The following is a 19,771-nucleotide window of genomic DNA, read 5'->3' on the forward strand; positions in this document are numbered from 1 at the left end:
TGGCTGCAGCCATTTAGGGAGTGAAGCAGCAGTTAGGGGTGTTCTCTGTCTCTCCTTTCCATAAATCTGATCTGCCTTGCCAATAAAAATAAATAAATATTTTTTTTAAAAAAACCCTAGATGTTGTGATGCTATCTTATGGATGTAACTCACATATATAATCAGTTCGCCTTAATAAGGTTATTTTAGTAATATGACGCAGGGCGTTTTATCTAATCTGTTGAAAAGCCTTCAGAGCAAAGCTAAAGGTTCCCAGGGAAGAAATTGTGACTCAAGATTCCATTATCAGCTCCTGCCTAGAGTGGATTTGGGACTTGCCAATCCCAAATCCCACAACCACGTGAGCCCAAACATGCATACACACACACAGCAACACAGCAGTCCTTATGCTTTGTTTTTTCTGAAGTATCCTGATTAATCCATTCTTTATTCTGAGAAGCAGAGAGCAGCTGAGCCACTTGCAGGTAGCTTAATATCTCAAGACCTACGAGACAAGGGTTTAAATCCTTCTCTTCATAACAGCAGATTTATTCATAACCCGGCTGCAGACAAGTGCCTAGGCTGATTCCACCCAGGCCAGTGTTCACTGCTGGGAGAAAAGCAGCTAATAGCTGGCAGGCATTCTGGGCTGGTTAATGCCGAGTCTGCACCATACCAGTGTGCCAGCAGAGCTGCCTTTTCTGGTTTGTTTTTTTTTAAGGTATGTTGGAGGCAGATATGCACATGCCATAGATAGGATCTAGACCACCGGACTCAAAACTCCATCAAAGGGGAAATTGCAGGATTGATGGGTAGTCTGATCATGGAGTGCTTGTGTCAGAACCAGGTTAGTGGAGCCTGTGAGTCGGACAGCATGCCCAGATGCCCGGGGGGGACATGACGACCAGTTCACTGGAGCGTGCCGAGTGTGTAATACCATGGGGGGCAGGACAAATTGGACAGCTTTCCCCACCAAGCTTTTATTGTTTAAATATTTATTTTATTTTTATCAGAAAGTCAGATATACCAGAGAAGGAGACAGAGAGGAAGATCTTCTGTCCGTTGATTCATTCCCCATGCAGCCGCAAGAGCCAGAGCTGAGCCAATCTGAAGCCAGGAGGCTGAAGCCTCTTCCAGGACTCCCAAGTGGGTGCAGGGTTCTAAGGCTTTGGGCCATCCTCAACTGCCCTCCCAGACCACAAGCAGGGAGCTGAATAGGAAGCAGGGCCACTGAGATTAGAACCAGCATCTATATGGGATCTTGGCACTTGCAAGGCGAGGACTCCAGCTGCTAGGCTACAGCACTGGGCCCCCACCAAGCTTTGACAGCAAGTTTCTGGGAGAGTGGATTGTGTCAGACAATGGACCTTGGAAGGATTTCCTCAACCTTGGAGTGACAAAATCAACAACATTCAGGACTATGAAAACCACTCTACAGTGTCCTCAGAACATGCTCCACATGGGGACGCGGGGATGACATCGGTGGCTGTCCTCCATCCAAGGGTACTGATGCAGTTGAGCTATGGGAAACAGGTGTCTCACCCACTCTCCCCATTCCTCAACCCCCTCCTCCCCATTCACATGCGCATTCATCCTTAACCATGCAAATATCATCAAAAGCAACTTTATTCTAAAAAACACATATAAACATTAAGAAGGATTTGTCTATGGTTATTGGAAAGCCAGATTTACAGAGAGAGGAATGAGAAGGAGAAACAGAAAGATCTTCCATCCCCTGGTTCGTTGGCCAGAGCTGAGCTAACCTGAAGCCAGGAGCCAGAAGCTTCTTCTGGGTCTCCCATTTGAGTTCAGGGTCCCAAGGCTTTGGGCCGTCCTCGGCTGCTTTCCCAGGCCACAGGCAGGGAGCTGCATGGGAAGTGGAGCAGTCAGAGCATGAACCAACACCTGTTTAGGATTCTGACTGACCTGGAGTCAAAGCAGTGGTAGCTAGATTTGGGGAAATTTTCTTCTTCTTACAAAAATCGTAAGTGTTCCTCCCCTTTAGTACAATGTTCCTCCTCCTCATTTTTATTTTTTATTTTTGATACTTTTCCATATTTTTTTAGGGTGTGAATGTTGAAGGGCTAGAGGAAAGTGGGTGTGGCCATTGTTTTGACATTCTTTTCCTCTCCCTGCATCTGGAGGGAGGGGGGAGGCAGAGAGAGTCCGCACCCAGGCTTCCAGCCATCCCTGGCATGCTCAAGTGGTTCTGAGAGTTCAACAGTTCTGTGTTGCTGCCAATCTCGCCCCTCCAATCACTAAGACATCCCTCCAGAATCCATCAGCTAAAACAGTTCACTTTATTCACTGTTTGCCCAGGTATTATTCACTGCCAACTGGGTAGCTGATCAACTTGTTCTGTCCTCTGTCCTGTTATGGTACCAGGTGTCCTCCACAGGCTCTAGTGTACTGCCAAATCCTCCAAGTGCATCTGGATATGCTGGCCACTACCGTCTAAGCCAATAAGGAGGCCCAGCTCTGACACGTGCATTCCATGGTCAGATCATGGAGCTTGCAGTTTTCTCCATGATTGGAGTTCTGAATCCAGTGGTTCAGTTGGGGGGATTCCCAAAGAAACTTCATCCGAGGTGATTCCAGACCTCGGATTGGTGTGCATGCCAATACAGGGGGCGGCAAAGTCTGTCTCACAAATTGTCTTACGCACACAGTTAGCTGAAATTGTTGGGCCAGTTGTCTCCAGACCTATCTTCTACACAAACTAATGAGTGTTGTAACCCAGCCCGATCCTGCCCACTGCACACTCGGCCCCCTCACAAGCCAGTGGGAGTTGTAGCCTAGTCAGAGCGACACACAGTAACCCCCACCAGGCCCACCTCCTGCCTTGATGCTCACGCTTACCAGTAGGTACAGCAGACTGGTCCTGTCCCACACCCCATTCAGCTCTCCTACATGTCAATGGGCATTGAAGCTTCATTTAACCCTACCAGCCCCACTATCCAGCCCAAATATATGCTGGCAGGTGCCACTGTCTGTCTAGGCATGCCTGTCCCAGTCCTGGTTATCATTCTTACCAGTCATTTTGGCAACCCAAGAGGGAGGTGCCCCTTGTTCCCCTGCTGGGTCCACTCCCACTCCCGGATCTTGCACTCTCCAGGTGGTACTACAGTTTAGCTGGACAGAGTTCCTCCCCGCCCCCATGCTAGCACCTGCTAGCTGATGCTGCGGTGCAACACAACCAACCCTCACCCCCTTGGCTTATGCACGCACCAGTAAGTACAGTCCACACAACCTGGCTTTCACCCGATCCAGCTTACATGCAGGCCAACAGGTGTTGCAGCCCTGCCCGGCCTGGTCTGACCCCAATCCTAGCTCTCAGGCTCTCTAGTGGGAATGGTGGCCCAGCAGGGGATCTCCCTGCAGCTCCCCTACAGGGTTCGTCCTCTCTCCCACAGCAGGAAGCCTGGGCCAGCACGGCACCCCAGACACATCACTGGGGGATCCAGACAACCCCTGTGCTGTTGCTCAGACTTACCTGGACTCCGCCCATCATCATGGCTGTGGTGGGCGGAGCCATGGTCCTGGGCATGCCCAGAGCTGTCTAAGATCCATCCCCAGCATGGCCACTGTGAAAGCAGGAAATTCTGCACCTCTGGCTTGGACAAGCCCAGAACCCTCCCTGCCTAGCAGTGCTGCGTGGGGAGCCAGGATCCCCAGCAGGAAGCCTGGGCCAGCACGGGTACCCCCAGCCACAGCCACATGGCTGGGGGACCACATGCCATGCCACTGCTCAGACTTACCTGGACTCCTGCTCCTCCTTTCTAATTAAACCATTTAGTGCTACATCCTACCTGAATAAGCCACTCTGTGCAGAGTGTATGTTTGCTTTCTCCATCAAATACTTGCTGCTTGCTCTTCACTCTTGTCCTACTTCCCCACTGATGTGAAGTCAGAAACCTGGGTATCAGGTGGCAACATTCACTGCCTGAGGCCAATTCCTGGAAGAAATTAACATTTTTTCATTATGTTCCTCTCTCACCAAAGCCAGGAGCCAAGAGCTTCTTCTGGGTCTCCCATGTAAGTGCAGGGACCCAAGGACTTGATGACCTTCTGTTCCCTTCCCAGGTGCATCAGCAGGCAGATGGATCAGAGGTGGAGTATCCAGGATTGAACCAGTGCCCATATGGAATGTTAGCACTGCAGACGGCGGTCCAACTACTTACACCAAAATGCCAGCCTGAAATATTAAATTTCTCACTCTGTCTCTCTTCCAATCTCTCTCTTTCTGTCTTTGCATTCCCTTATGCTATTTCTCAACATCATGCATCTTCAACTTATAAAGATTTCATTTTCTCAGCTTTACAATTGTGGCAAAGAAAGCAGTAATACTTTCAATGTTGCTCAATATACCTGGCAAAAGGATCATTAAAAACAGACATGAATTTGTTGATCTGTTGTCATCAGCCATGTAGTAACATCAAGTTCATACGGGTCCATGTTCTGTGTGTTATTCACCCACACTCACGCCCTTGATGGTCTCACGCCATGTCATCGCTTGAGTTACAGTGTATACCAAGTTCTGAGACGGCGATGCAGACGCTAACCCTTTCACGAAGATGAATTGCTTCCTTGACACAGAGAGACTCTGGGGGCTCACAGAATTGGCTATGGCGGAAACCAGAGTCCTGAAGCTCCCTCCAAATCACCTGCAGCCTCCTGGTCTCCGTCCCCAGCAGCTTGGGGTCGACAGCTTGCTGCCAGTCCGCCCTGCCCTACCAGCTTGCAATAGGCTTACAGAAGGGCCAAGACAGTAAGGTAGAGGGAATGCACCATTTTCTCGCCTCCGTGCTCCTCAGTTCTGGATGGCGGGGCTGTCTGAGAAAGGCCCGTGTCTTCTCTCTCCCGGAAGGACAGGCCTGCTCCTGGGCACTGTGTGCTTGCCCTTACCACTCGGAAAGGAGGATTCCATTTCACAGTAGGAAGGTGGAAAGAACGTGATCCCACACACTTGCTGTTCTTACAGAATTATAGGGTTCCCTGAATAAATGTTATTTAATGTGCATTCTTTAGGACCATTAATAGCAAACATGCGAGCAACAATATTCCCACTGAAAACTGTAAGGACAAATATGAAGGAAAAATACGGGGCTGAAGTTTCCCTTATTTAGATTAACAAAGATTGGCCCAGTGTGATAGCCTAGTGGTTAAATCCTCGCCTTGTATCTGACAGGATGTCATATGGGCGCCAGTTTGTACCCCACCAGCCCCACTTCCCATCCAGCTCCCTGCCTGTGTCCTGGGAAACTAGTAGAGGACGGCCAAGGCCTTGGGACCCTGTACCTGCGTGGGAGACCTGGAAGAGGCTCCTGGCTTCAGATTGGCTTAGCTCAGCCGTTGCAGCCACTTGGGGAAAGAACCAGCAGACAGAAGCTCTTCCTCTCTGTATTTCCTTTCTGTATCGCCAGAGCCCAGCTCCAGCCAAGTTCGGAGCTCACGAAGGGTACATGGAGTCGGTGAATAGACACAGACACTGCGCCCTCTGCCAACAGCTCAAGAAGCTGTCCTTTTCATTTTCTTAGACACACCATAAACTTCTGCACACAGGTTTAATTGTTGTATTTTTAAGTTCACGACCAATCCAGCATTCACAGATGTTTGATTAATTTTTTACTTCATGGTCAACCAGGTGCTCTTAAAGATAATTCTGTAAGTTACTATAATCAGTTTCCTAAAGCAAGCCATTATTAACTCTTCAATAGTAGTCATTAGGGCCCAGCACAGTAGCCTAGCAGCTAAAGTCATCGCCTTAAACATGCCGAGATCCCATATGGGCGCCAGTTCTAATCCTGGCTGCTCCACTTCCCTTCTAGCTCCCTGCTTGTGGCCTGGGAAAGCAGCCGAGGACGGCCCAACGCCTTGGGACCCTGCACCCACGTGGGAGACCTGGAGGAAGTTCCTGGCTCCAAGCTTCAGATCAGTGCAGCACCAGCCGTTGCGGTCACTTGGGGAGTGAATCATCGGATGGAAGATCTTCCTCTCTGTCTCTCCTCTCTGTATATCTAGCTTAAAAGAAAAAATAGTAGGCATTAGGCCTACTCCAGGGCCAAGGCACATGCTGATTAGTAATACCTGCTGATTAGTTACCTGCTGACTAGTAATACATTCCCACTACATTTCTGTTTCTACAACTTATCTATCACTTAATGGGAAAAAAAAAACATCAAAAGAGAAAAAATATAAGATGCAAGACAAAAAGTTTCAAACATTAAATCCCCCCCTACAACTGCAGGCTCTACACCTCAATAAACAAACAATAATTAAAAGCATATCTCTATGATATTAATAAGAGTACCCTATAATTCCTCTAGCCAAAAAAATTACAACAGCAGCTAAAACAGATACATGTCCTATGTCCCAAAGAGTTGCAAGGACAGGCTAACCTTTAAGGACACAGCAACTGTATTTAGCGCCATAGCAGTTTCAGCTCATAACCCATCACTTTCATTAATTTTTAGAATACTTATCAAGCCCTTTCCCAGAAGGCATGCTGCATGTTTGGGCTAGATTCTGAAGCAGGGTGAATGGGAGGCACAAAATAAAGTGTCCTGAAACGGCACGGGCTTCATTGTGCTCCTGTGTGTAAATTGTTAAAGGCCCACTCACCAAGACGTTATCAGCAAGGTTAACTCCCAGGTTACATCTCACAGGGGCAAACAACATGCCTCAATGGATTACAGAATTCTCAGGGGGTGCTTGAATGTCCATGCAAATGGGGGTGAGACTGTATCCAGAGACATCCGCCAGGCCCTGCCACAGCTGGAGGCTCCTTGGGGTCTTGCCAGCAGGGGAGCTGTTTTCTTCACACCTCTGTGCTGTCCACACCCACTGCACGGACCCCAGCACTGTATATCTGCCTTTCCAATAAAAAATTAAATCTTAAAAAAATAATAACAGGGATGCATTTACTTTAGAACACGTGCTATTGCAAATCCTTTCCTTTGGTGGAGTAAGTAAATGTAAATCTTTGATGTGCTAATCCAATTTTGAGGACCTTTTTGAGGTGCTAATCAAGGCAAGTGGAATGACCAGCTCCCTAACTGCCCCAGGCACCTGGCACCAAGATGCCTAACTACTCCAGTGGAGAAGAAAGTAACTGCTTGTTTTCCTTTTAAACATGGTTTTAGCCCCCTCGGAATTCCATAGAGGTGCTGGTTCTAGTCCCAGTTGTTCCACTTCCCATCCAGCTCCCTGCTTGTGGCCTGGGAAGGTGGTAGAGGACGGCCCAAAGCCTTGGGACCCTGCACCCACTTGGGAAACCCAGAGGGAGCTCCTGGCTCCTTGCTTCAGATCGGTTTAGCTCCAGCCACTGCAGCCACTTGGGGAGTGAACCAGAGGATGAGAGATCTTTCTGTCTCTGCTTGTCTCTGAAAATTTGACTTTCCAACAAAAATAAATTTTAAATTAAACTTGTTTTTATTTTTATATTTGAAAGGTAGAGACAGAAGATGAATCTTGCATTCACTTGTTCACTCCCCAAATGCTCTGACAAGGCAGGGGCTAGAGACCGCATGCAGACCTCCTGCACAGGTGGCTGGAGCCCAAGCCCATGGGCCACAGTCTGCTTCTTCTAGGATGTTAGACGCAAAAACATGGCAGCAACCTCATTTCTTGTCTCACGCAAAGGAAGAATTTTCATGTGAACAATTCCAGTTTGCAAAGCAGGATTTGTAGTGAGGTAGGCAGCTAGTTCAGGGTCAAGACCCTAGAAGCCACCCCTCCACCACCACATAGGTGTCCCCTCCTGCCCACCTATGATGCTCACCTATCATCACCTGGAACCTGAGGGGGCGGTATTGCATTGTGGTCTAACCACTCCCGCAACAAGCCCTATACAGGCTGGTGAGAGCGAGGGGCTCACTCTCTTGGTCATGTGCTCCAGCACTCCAACTCCACAGGACCTACTTGCTCTCTGGCTTCTCACGGGCAGACGGACTCTGAGGACAGGTGTCCCCTGAGCGTGGCCCCTGTGTGTCGGCATACCTCACCCCCTGTTTACTGCTTGGGGAGTCAGTGAAGATGTTAATGCTAAGATACTTTCTATTTCTAATTTGTGTACTATCAGGAGTTCGAGGAGAGGTGAAGCCTAGCAGTGATGGAATGTGGGCAGAGATGCCAGGGAAAGGTGAATGTCTGCAACTTTGTAAGTGTGCCCAGGTTATTCGTTGCTTGTCTCTTAGGATAACTTATGTTGCTGGGGAAGCTGGGACATAGGTCTTCAGCTTAACAGATGGGCTTCAGGATAATGACTTTGTTCCTCTTGGTTTTTTTTTTTTTCAAAGATTTATTTATTTTTTTATTGCAAAGTCAGATATACAGAGAGGAGGAGACACAGAGAGGAAGATCTTCCATCCAATGATTCACTCCCCAAGTGACCGCAACGGCCAATGCTGCACCAATCCAAAGCCAGGAACTTCCTCCAGGTCTCCCACACGGGTGCAGGGTCCCAAGGCTTTGGGCCGTCCTCGACTGCTTTCCCAGGCCACAGGCAGGGAGCTGGATGGGAAGTGGAGCTGCCGGGATTAGAACCGGCAACCATATGGGATCCTGGCACATTGAAGGCAAAGACTCTAGCCACTGGGTCCCCTCTTGGGGTTTTGATTGACTGAATTACCATATGTACTTATGATTTGCTATTTCTAGTGGGCCCTGTTATCATCAAGGTTGGTTAATAAAGAATCCTTAACAAACCCTAGACATGTCTGGCATGGTCACACTCGCATCCCGCAACAGGTTTATTTAGGAAAAAAAGAGCAAATGGGCTCCTCCCGTGGTGGCAGGAGAGGGCTCCGTGCGACCCAAGGCAGAACCGCCAACCTCCTGTCACAGTGGCAGGAGGAAGAAAAGTACCCAGGGTAATGGTGGAAACGGTCTTTTCCGCACCATCCCAGGGGATTACTCAAAGGACAAAGGAAAGAATTCTTTCAGGCACCTGGCTCTAGAACATACTCAGCAGGGTGGGATCTTCACTGCCTTTCTAATGGAAAGCTAATCATTCAGACTCTATCTGCTTGATAATATTAGGCGGGTCACTTCTAGGCGATGAATCCAATCGGTGTTAATCTGCCTCTCCTTCCTCAAGGAGGGAGTGTCCTTGGGAAAGCGTGCTCCAGGGCAGTTGAGACATGGGGGAGAAATGCAATTTCATATTAAAAATAAAAACTTGGGGACCAGAAAAACCCTAACTGGCCTACTATCCCCTGAATTCTACACACGCTGCCTTCCCAAACGCAGGGATGGGACGCTGGGCTAGAACGGAGCAGACTTTAACGGGGACGCTGGCATCGCCAAGCCCCAGAGAGCCGATCAGCTCATTCGGATGAGTAAACCAGCTAGCAAGCCGACTTAGGATAAGCCGGAGTCAGCGCTGGCAAGTCGCCTTCCGCTCCCCGAGGCCCGCGCGCACCGCGTTCCGCCGCCGAGGGTTCGAGCCCCGGCCCTTCCGGCTCGCTCCGGCCCCCCACTCTCCAGGCCTGGGCCCAAACTCGCCTCCCAGGCGTTTCTATCGGCCGCGGCGCCGCCTGCTGTCCACGGTTCCAGCCCACGGGAAGCAGGAACTACCTGCCCAACCCGGGCGCGCGAGTTCCGGGAAGCCGCCGTCGGTCCTCCCCTCAGGGGTTCCGGGAAGCCGCCGTCGGTCCTCCCCGCAGGGGTTCCGGGCAGCCGCCGTCGGTCCTCCCCGCAGGGGTTCCGGGCAGCCGCCGTCGAGCCTCCCCTCAGGGGTTCCGGGCAGCCGCCGTCGGGCCTCCCCTCAGCCGGGCAGTTCCGAGGCGCGGGTTGTTCCGACCAGCAGAGCCGGTAGCGTGGACACGGCGAGGGTCAGGGAATCAGACACCGACAGGAGACCGGTAGTGGAGGAAGAGGTCTCTCTCGCCTCCCTTTATTCAGCCACGATACTTTTCCCCCAAGGCTCTAGCAGAAGATCGGATGCTGATGAGTCTGACAGCCCAGGTGTGGCACCAAGCCCATTTCCTGCAGGAGCCAAGCTTAACAAATGCTAATTAACTCCTCAGCCTGCAACAGCGGGTGGGTCGCGGGGGGCCGGTCGGGGTGGGGTGCGGGACCGCGGCCCCTCACTCTCCGCCGTCTCTCCCCGCCGCCCGCGGCCCTCGGCCAGCGCCCTGAGCAGCCATGGACGGCATCCCGAGCGCGTGAGTGCGGGGGCTGGGCGGGACGGGCTGGCTCCCCACGCGTGCAGGGACGGGCTGGCTCCCCACGCGTGCAGGGATGGGCTGGCTCCCCACGCGTGCGGGGACGGGCTGGCTCCCCACGCGTGCAGGGACGGGGCTGGCTCCCCACGCGTGCAGGGACGGGCTGGCTCCCTACCAGGGGGACGGGCTGGCTCCCACGCGTGCAGGGACGAGCCGTGGCTCCCCACGCGTGTAGGGACGGGGCTGGCTCCCCACGCGTGTAGGAACGGGCCGTGGCTCCCCACGCGGCGGGGACGGGGCTGGCTCCCCACGCGTGTAGGGACGGGGCTGGCTCCCCACGCGTGTAGGGACGGACTGGCTCCCCACGCGTGTAGGGACGGACTGGCTTCCCACGCGTGCGGGGACGGGCTGGCTCCCCATGCGTGCGGGGACGGGCTGGCTCCCCACGCGTGCAGGGACGGGGTTGGTTCCCCACGCGTGCAGGGACGGGGCTGGCTCCCCACGCGTGTAGGGACGGGCTGGCTCCCCACGCGTGCAGGGACGGGCCGTGGCTCCCCGCAGCCCCGGGTGAAGCGCGTCTCCTCCCGCCAGGCGACGCCTCACCATTGAGGACTTCGAGATCGGGCGGCCCCTGGGCAAGGGCAAGTTCGGCAACGTGTACCTGGCTCGGCTCAAGGAAAGCCGTTTCATCCTGGCCCTGAAGGTCCTCTTCAAGTCGCAGATCGAAAGGGAGGGCCTGGAGCACCAGCTGCGCAGGGAGATCGAGATCCAGGCCCACCTCCAGTGAGGACCCCCGGCATGAGCCCCCGGCCGTCCCCCAGCCGCGTCCACTTCTTCCCCACGCCCTTCGCCCTTCGGTCCCCTTGCTTCTGCTCCCACAGCCATCAGCTACTTAGGCAACTTTCAGAAATAGGAGAAAGTGGGGGGCCTCGAGGAGAGGTCTGAGCCTTCCTCCATCCGCTTTTCAGGCACCCCAACATCCTGCGTCTGTACAACTATTTCCATGATTCTCGGCGGATATACCTGATCCTGGAGTATGCGCCGCGGGGTGAGCTCTACCAGGAGCTGCAGAAATGCCACACGTTGGACGAGCAGCGCACAGCCACGGTGAGGGGTCCGGGCGCCACGGCTCCACGCGGGGCGGGCTCCACGCGGGGCGGGGTGATAACACCTGCCGGCTACACCAAACGCTCCCCTCCCTGCCCGGGAAAAATGCAACAAAGTCAGCCAATAGATAGATTTTTCTAAGTCTCCGCACACAGCTTATTTCCGTGTTTAATTTTTTTTATTTTGATGATCTTTACATTTGGTTAGGGTACAGAAGGTCGAGGGCTAGAGGCAAGTGGGTAAACCATGGTTTCCACATTGTCCTTTTTCCTTCCTGTTTCTAGGATAAGGGGGGAAGAGAGACACCCCACCCAGCCTCCCACCCATCCCAGGTCCCCATGTGGGGCACGCTCCGAGGGCACTACTCAAGTGGTTATGATAGTCCAACAGTCTGAATTGCTTCCAATCTTGTCATTCCAAGCACGATGAAATCTCTCCAGAATCCACTGGCTGACATAGTTCACCTTAGCATCTCCGCTTGCCCAGTTTTCACTGCCAACACTTGGCTGGGGTAGTTGGTTGATTTGTTCTGTCCTCTGTTGTGGTGCCAGGTGTCCTCTGCAGGTTCCTATGGACTGCCATGTCTTCCCTGTGCACCTGGTTATGCTGTCCACTGCTCCGTCTGAGCCACTGAGGCAGCTCAGCACACAGCTTATTCTATGTAAAGTTGGGTATTTAAACTATTCAGTGAAGAAAATCATTCCATTAAAATGGAAGTATTTTCACAAGTGAGTTTTATGTTTATGTAATGGGAAGTCAACTTTCTATTCACCTCCCCTCAAAACTCTTGGAGTCTAAGTCTAAATAGAAAACAGTTATACACTACAGCGTGGTACAGTATAATATAGTATAGCGCTCGTGCTTAGAGGTTCTCAAAAGAGGCAATGCGATTAAATTCCAGATGATTTTTTGCTTCTTCTGGGTCTCCTTCACGGGTGCAGGGGCCATCCTCTGATGCTTTCCAAGGCCATCAGCAAGGAGCTGGATTGGAAGTGGAATGACCAGGACTCAAACCAGCACTAACATGGAATGCCGATATCACAAGTGGAGGCTTAGCTTGCGATGCATGGCACTAGTCCTGATGACTTTTTTTTAAAGTTCCTGGATTTCATTGCATGCATTTTATATGACACAGGTCTGATGAGGTGGCTCAGTGGCTAAATCCTCATGTTGCAATGGGTGGGATCTCCTGTGTGAACAGGTTCAGTCCCAGCTAACCCACTTCCCATCCAGCCCCCTGCCCATGACCCAGGGAAGTAGTGGAGGATGACCCGGCCTTGGGATCCTGCACCGATGTGAGACGCCTAGAGGCAGCTCCCGACTTTGGATTGGCTCAGCTCTGGCCATTGCAACCCCTTCGGGAGTGAGCCAGCAGATGAAAAATCTTTGTGTCTCTCCTTTTCTCTGTAAATCTGCATTTCCAACAAAAATTTTTAAAAATGTGGACACATATATTGTTCCTTTTACATTTATATATTCCAGTCACCTCCAGTATATCTCCACAGGATAGTAGTGTGTATGTATTTACAGCTTTGCAAAACAACAGAATTTAACATTTTTTAAGATTTATTTTATTTTTATTAGAAAGTCAGATATACAAAGAGGAGAGAGGAGGGGAGACAGAGAGGAAGATCCTCTATCCATTGATTCCCCAAGTGACAGCAACGGCTAGTGCTGCGCCAATCTGAAGCCAGGAGCCCGGAGCCTCCTCCAGGTCTCCCACACGGGTGTAGGGTCCCAAGGCTTTGGGCTATGTTCGTCTGCCTTCCCAGGCCACAAGCAGGGAACTGAATGAGAAGCGAGGCCTCTGGGATTAGAACTGGCATGTGCAAAGCGAGGACCGAGGACTCTAGCTGCTAGGCTACCGCACTGAGCCCCAGAATTTAACTTATAATCTCACGACCTCTTATAAAGAAGCATAATGATAAAATTCCTCATTAAGACTATGAGGAAATTATCTAAATGAATGGGTAAAACTGGATTAGAAATTGGTAGACTTGTACAGGAGGGTTCCAGAAAAAGAACAGAACCATGGGCATCCCAGGGGCAGGGATTGGGTCAAACTGTTGCCGAATGGCCGGTCTTCTAGATTCTGTATTATTTTCTCATAACTCAGGTCCTTTGTGCTGCCGTCCGTTTGACTCAGCATCACTCTGTGCTATTGCGGGAGGTGTCAGGGAGCAAAGAGTATTGGCTTCAGTAGCCAAGATTCTAGTACATTCACATTCATGACCCCCTTCTCCTCATAGGGACAATGTGGCCAGCTTTCTTTCCTGAGTGCTTTTTCTTTGTTCACACAGATAATGGAGGAGTTGGCTGACGCCCTGACCTACTGCCATGACAGGAAGGTGATTCACAGGGATATTAAGCCGGAGAACCTGCTGCTGGGCTTCAGGGGGGAGATTAAGATTGCAGACTTTGGCTGGTCTGTACACACCATCTCTTTGAGGTAGGTCACGTAGGGTGAATATTGGGGACCACTTAGAAATGATTCATTTGAGTTAATTCTACATCTAAGACTCATATACAAACCTAGATATGTGTTTGAATACTGTTTTTTTTTTCCCTAATATGATCCATTTATTTCATCTTCATTAATCTATAACTTGACCAGTGAGGCCCCATGTGAAAAAAAATGACACTTTTTCCCATAACTCCCAGGAGTGTGCTTTTTGTTGATACATAAAGCATAACTTACTTGGCTCCCCTGCTATGCCATCAGGGTTTCCCAGATAACTGATCTACGCCCACCCTTTCCTTTCCTCTCTCGCTTCCCTCCTCCTCTTCCTCGCTTTCCTCTTTGTCTCTTTCTAGGTTTTCTTACTTGGAAGGTAAAAGGGAGAGGGACACACGTAGTGGCATCTTCAGCCACTAATTCTCTCCCCAATGCCTGCAGCAGCAAAGTCTGGTCCAGGCTGGAGCCAGGAAACAAACTCCGTCCCAAGCTTCCACATGAGTGGCCAGAGAACTTGAGCCGTCTTTTGCTGCCTTCCCAGGTTTGTTACCAGGGAGTTAGACTGCAGCAGCTGGGACTCAGACTGGCATTCCTCTGCACTGTACTCATGTGGCAAGCAGTGGCTTAACCCCAGGTGCTGCAACAACAGGCACAGATCCTTCTTGGTACTGAGAACATTCTGTGTCACAGACTAAATCATTAGGTAAATAATTAGTGCAAACTATGGAATCGGTGGGCTCCAGCCTTGGCCTCCTTTGACCCTTGAATCTTACTACAGGGGAATGTTGGTGTCTCCCTGCCTCCGTGTTCAAGCAGGGATCGTCCAGGCTAGTGTCCCTGGGGAAGGCAGGTTCCTCGTGTCCTGGGACCCTGCAGGGGGCCTCCAGAAGTCTCTGTCTTCCTCTAGGAGAAAGACGATGTGTGGCACCCTGGACTACCTGCCCCCGGAGATGATCGAGGGGAGGACGTACGATGAGAAGGTGGACCTGTGGTGCATTGGCGTGCTCTGCTATGAGCTGCTGGTGGGCAGCCCACCCTTCGAGAGTGCCTCTCACAGCGAGACCTACGCCCGCATCCTCAAGGTGGGACACGGGGAAGCTGGTTGGTGGTGGCCGTGGGGCCTACAGGAAGAGGGGCAGACACAGGGTTACCTACAAAGGTCCAGAACAGGGCCCTTGAGCCTGCAAGACAGGGACAACATTAACCAGAGGAATGAAGCAGACTTTGTCTTCTCCCTGGCTTCATTAGGTGGATGTGAAGTTCCCTCTCACCATGCCTTTGGGGGCACGAGACTTGATCTCCAGGCTTCTCAGATACCAGCCTTCGGAGCGGCTGCCCCTGTCTCAGATCCTGACGCACCCCTGGGTCCAGGCCCACTCCCGGAGGGTTCTGCCTCCTTGTGCCAGCTGACTTTGTTTACTCTCTCTGCCTCTGCCTTTGCTTTTGTTCTACTGGCTCAGGCAAGTTTTTTGTTGTTGTTTCCTTTTTAAGATGCAGGATATTAATTAATAAAATAAAAGTTGAATTATTTAGTACCAGCTCAGTTGGTGTGTGACAGAAAAATTTTTTAAAAGATTTATTTGAGGAGCTGGTGCTGTGGCATAGTAGGTTAACCCTCTGACTATGGTACTGGAATTCCTTGGAGTACTGGTTCGAGTCCCGGCTGGCCAACTTCCAATCCAGCTCCAGCTGATGTTCCTTGGGAAAGCAGCACGAGCTGACCCCTTGGGCCCCTGCCCCCATGTCGGAGCCCCTCTCCTGGCTTCGGACCTGTCCAGCTTGTCTTTGTGGCTGTGTGGGGAGTGAACCAGTGATGCAAGATCTCTGAATTCTTCACTTTCTGTAAATCTGCCTTTCAAATAAAAATAAATCTCTTTTTTTAAAGATTTATTTATTTTTATTAGAAAGTCAGATATACAGAGAGGAGGAGAGACAGAGAGGAAGATCTTCCATCCGATGACTCACTCCCCAAGTGTCCGCAGTGGCCTGTGCTGCGCTGATCCAAAGACGGGAACCAGGAATCTCTTCCGGGTCTCCCACGCAGGGTGCAGGGACCCAAGGCTTTGGGCCATCCTCAACTGCTTTGCCAGGCCACAGGCAGGGAGCTGGATGGGAAGCAGGGCTGCTGGGATTAGAACTGGTGCCCATATGGGATCCCGGTACATTCAAGGTGAGGACTTTAGCCACTAGGCCACGACACCAGGCCCCAAATAAATCTCTTTTAAAAAAGAAAAGGTGGGCCCGGCGCGGTGGCGCAAGTGGTTAAAGGTCCTCGCCTTGCACGCCCGGGATCCCATATGGGCGCCGGTTCTAATCCCGGCAGCCCCGCTTCCCTTCCAGCTCCCTGCCTGTGGCCTGGGAAAGCAGTCGAGGACAGCCCAAAGCTTTGGGACCCTGCACCCGCGCGGGAGACCCGGAAGAGGCTCCTGGCTTTAGATTGGTGCAGTACCGGCCATTGCGGCTCACTTGGGGAGTGAATCATCGGACGGAAGATCTTCCTCTCTGTCTCTCCTCTCTGTATATCCGCCTTTCCAATGAAAAAATAATAAAAATAAATCATTAAAAAAAAAAAAAAAAAAAAAGAAAAGGTGGAGTGATGGAGCATGTCAGAGCCGTACACTGCTTCCGTTCCCTGCTTCTCTGCCGCTGTGCCAGCAGGGGCCAGGAGCTCCGGGTGGGCTTCCCACATGGTGGCAGGAACCCAAGGATTTGTGTGATCATCCGCGGCCTTCCCAGGTGCTTAAGCAACGCAGCATCCCAATGGAGGCTTAACCCAGTGTGGCTCAATGTCTGCTCCTTTGTGGTTTGTTTCTAATAGAAACCAAACTGAAAAGCAATGTCTGCTTACTGCAGATGAGCACGCCGGAGCTACGTAACCTGTGGTCTCATTCACGGTCTCTGGGCCTGATTTAGCATTTCTCACATTTTTAGGAGCATGTCATGAGGCAGGCCTTTCAACAGTCCGAGTCCACTCTGATGACACCAAGATGCTCTCACTGCATTATTTGTTTATTTGAGAGGCAGTTAGAGCCGAGTTTGCTTGTGTGATGATTGGAGCTGGGCCAGGCTGAAGCCGGAAACTAGGAGCTCCGTCCAGGTCGTGAGGGTGGCGGGGCACAGGGCGCGGGCCGTCATTCGCTGCTTTCCCCAGGTTATTAGCAGGGAGCTAGGTCGGAAGTGGAGCAGTCGGGACACACGCCAGTGCCCATATGGGACGCTGGCACTGCAGGCGGCAGCTTTACCCACAGCATCATGGTACTGGTCCCCTAATTCTCAAATAGTAACCCTTCCTATGCCATGCTTAATCATGTGACAGCACTTTATTTAGTTGAACAAAGTGACACAAGAAGTAGAGGGTGCGAGGGAATGTTCCAGCCACTGTTTCATTCTTTAATTGCCCACGACACCTGAGGCTGGGCCAGGAAACCTCGTGAGGCTCAGCAGTGGGGGAGTGCGGGAAGCCGTGCAGCTGGGGCTGAGGGAGCGAGCGTGACTAGCTCCGCTCCTCGGAGAGCAGGGGAACCAGGAGTTTCCGGCTGCGTGGCAAGGTATAGCACTTCAAACTGACCGGTCATGTTATGGTAAAAGCGTCTTTAGCAACATAAGGCAATGACACACAGCTAAAAGCATGCAGTAGTACAATCGAGCCCACACTGTCCCCAAACATCCTGTTATGTGCCCACCTTTGTCCTGGAGCTTGCCCCAATGTAAGTAAGGTTTTCCTTACGAAACGGCTTGATAACGTCTTGGAACAGGTGGCAGTCTCGGAGGTACAGAGTTTGTATACCATGCATCTCGAACTGTTACAACACATGAAATGATGCATTTCGGTTTCTCACCACGGAAAGCAGAAAGCATATGGGGCATCTTCTTTTTATTTATTTTTATTGCAAAATCAGATATATCCAGAGAGGGGGAGAGACAGAGAGAAAGATCTTCCGTCCGATGATTCACTACTCCAGCAGCGAGCACAACGGCCAGTGCTGTGCCAATCCAAAGCCAGGAGCTCTTCCAGATCTCCCACACGGGAGCAGGGTCCCAAGACTTTGGTCTGTCCTTGACTGCTTTCTCAGGCCACAGACAGGGAGCTGGATGGGAAGTGGGGCTGCCGGGATTAGAATTGGCACTCATGGGATCCTAGTGCGTTCAAGGCAAGGCCTTTAGCCACTAGGCCACAGCGCCAGGCCCCAAGGGGTAGCTTGTAAAGGGAGACAAATGTGAACCTCCCTAAAAATGGCTTATAATGTCTACCTTATATTGGCAGTTATATATGGGAAAAGAAAACGGTTTACTAAAACTTCTACCTTATATTGGCATTCACATTTAGGGAAAGAAGACTGTTTATAAAGGCCCTCTGTTTGTAGAAAGGCTCAGTTGCCCTGATCCCTCTCACTGCCCTTTAACAAAGCAACAAAAAACAATTGAATCAGCACTAGGTGAAGGTGATGTAATTAATGCATGATTAAATAGAAGATTTAATGAAGAATCCATGATATGCCTTTATAAATTCCTTTCATTTATGAGTTTTCCTTTTAATTCTATACTCTTGATATTTTAAGTAATATTAGTTTATGTTTAGTGAAAATTGATTTTGGATATAAGTAAACCACTTGTCGCTATGTAACCACATGTGCTGCCAACCATGGAGTTCCTGGCTTCAGCCAGGTCAGTGCAGGTTTGAATGAGTAATAGCTTGCTGAAAATATTTTCTCTGAAGTAAAACAATAATAATGTTTTTTAGGATTGATTTTGTAATCATTTTCTGATGAAGTAAAAATGAAGCAATTGGATGTTGTGCAAAAGCTTGTGATGATTTGTGTATAAATAAAGAAGGCAACTTTTCTGAGTTGTCCGTTAGGAGCATCATGCCATAGTGGTCCAAGTCTCTCCTTCTTATCTCCTCGCCGATCCACGCATCCTTCGCAAGCTCTCCAGTCAGCCGGAGCTGGTCTCCCGTAGGGGAGGCAGGACTCAGACCAAGCACTGCAATATGCGATGCAGCTGGCAACGGCATAGCCTGTTGTGCCACAGGCCTCACCTCACCTCCTCTGCTGGCAGCCATCTGTGGAGAACCCCTCCCCATGTCCACTGCGTGCTGCTCTCATGGGACAGCTGCTCCCTGCATGTACAGCCAGCTACTCCACTTATGCTCACATATATTATCTGCTTAGTGCACTAATGTTTTAATGAGACAATATTTTCATGGAGCCAGCACTGGGATCCCATATGGGCGCTGGTTCTAATCCCAGCAGCTCTACCTCCCATCCAGCTCCCTGCTTGTGCCCTGGAAAGCAGTCGAGGATGGCCCAAAGCCTTGGGTACCTGCACCCACGTGAGAGACCCAGAAGAGCTCCTGGCTCCTGGCTTCGGATTGGTTCAGCTCTGGGCTCACTTGGGGAGTGATCCAGCAGATGGAAGATCTTTGTCTCTCCTCTATCTGATCTGCCTTTCCAATAAAATAAATCTTGAAGGCACCGCCGCTGTCTGCAGCTCGCCTCGCCGACGGTCCCGCAGGCACAGCTGCGCACGGCCTGCTCAGCAGGGACGATCCCCATCCGGCGGCGCTGCACCTTCAGCGACTTGAGGGCCCCAGGAGCTGTGACACGCTGCTGCACGGAGCCAGGACTTAGACCTTGTCCGGCTGTCAGCCTTAGGGTCCGGCTGCTGAAGCCTGCCATGAGACGTGGCAGTTTGCGGGAAGCAAACTGCTTCACACCTACTAAGGTATAACACGCATGGAAGACGAAATGAAATGCTAGGTCTGCTTAAATAACAAGTTACCCGGTTGAGAGGTGGACCGGGAGCTGGGGAGCCCCGGGGTGAGGCTGCGCCCGGGGGCCGCCGGGAGCTCGGGGCACGGCTGCGCCCGTCGGCGCGGGGCGGGACTTCCGGCGGCGTCATCGGGCCGCGCCGCCCGGTCCACGCGGGCTCGGGGAGGACGCTGCCCGCGCGGCTGTGGGGCGAGAAGCGGGCGGGGGTCCGGCCTCGGCCTGGGCGGCCCCGCGAGGACAGGGCGTAGCGGGGGCCTGGGATGGCGGTGCGGGGCCCGGAGCGGGTGAGTGCG

At 51.5% G+C, this 19,771-nt stretch overlaps 1 protein-coding gene and 1 pseudogene across 1 annotated transcript; both read left to right on the plus strand.

Moving 5' to 3' along the window:
- Window positions 1–19,771, plus strand: part of LOC121154969 — a 440,652-nt pseudogene that overhangs the window by 402,737 nt on the left and 18,144 nt on the right.
- On the plus strand, window positions 9,752–15,244 carry AURKC (aurora kinase C). Its single transcript, XM_040978171.1, has 7 exons — window positions 9,752–9,945; window positions 10,112–10,145; window positions 10,737–10,928; window positions 11,114–11,252; window positions 13,553–13,701; window positions 14,615–14,789; window positions 14,956–15,244. Exons 2-7 carry the CDS (start codon window positions 10,126–10,128, stop codon window positions 15,115–15,117), a joined length of 837 nt encoding a protein of 278 aa, XP_040834105.1. The 5' UTR covers window positions 9,752–9,945; window positions 10,112–10,125; the 3' UTR covers window positions 15,118–15,244.

Source organism: Ochotona curzoniae, unplaced genomic scaffold (assembly GCF_017591425.1).
Source record: "Ochotona curzoniae isolate NIBS_2020 unplaced genomic scaffold, NIBS_Ocur_1.0 contig_2861, whole genome shotgun sequence".
In the NCBI taxonomy this organism is placed as follows: domain Eukaryota; kingdom Metazoa; phylum Chordata; class Mammalia; order Lagomorpha; family Ochotonidae; genus Ochotona; species Ochotona curzoniae.

Excerpts from the sequence above, each read along its gene's own strand:
- AURKC (XM_040978171.1), top strand. The coding sequence starts at position 10,126 with ATGGACGGCATCCCGAGCGC. Across the intron at positions 10,146-10,736 it reads ATGGACGGCATCCCGAGCGC|GCGACGCCTCACCATTGAGG; the intron begins GTGAGTGCGGGG and ends TCCTCCCGCCAG. Across the intron at positions 13,702-14,614 it reads GTACACACCATCTCTTTGAG|GAGAAAGACGATGTGTGGCA; the intron begins GTAGGTCACGTA and ends GTCTTCCTCTAG.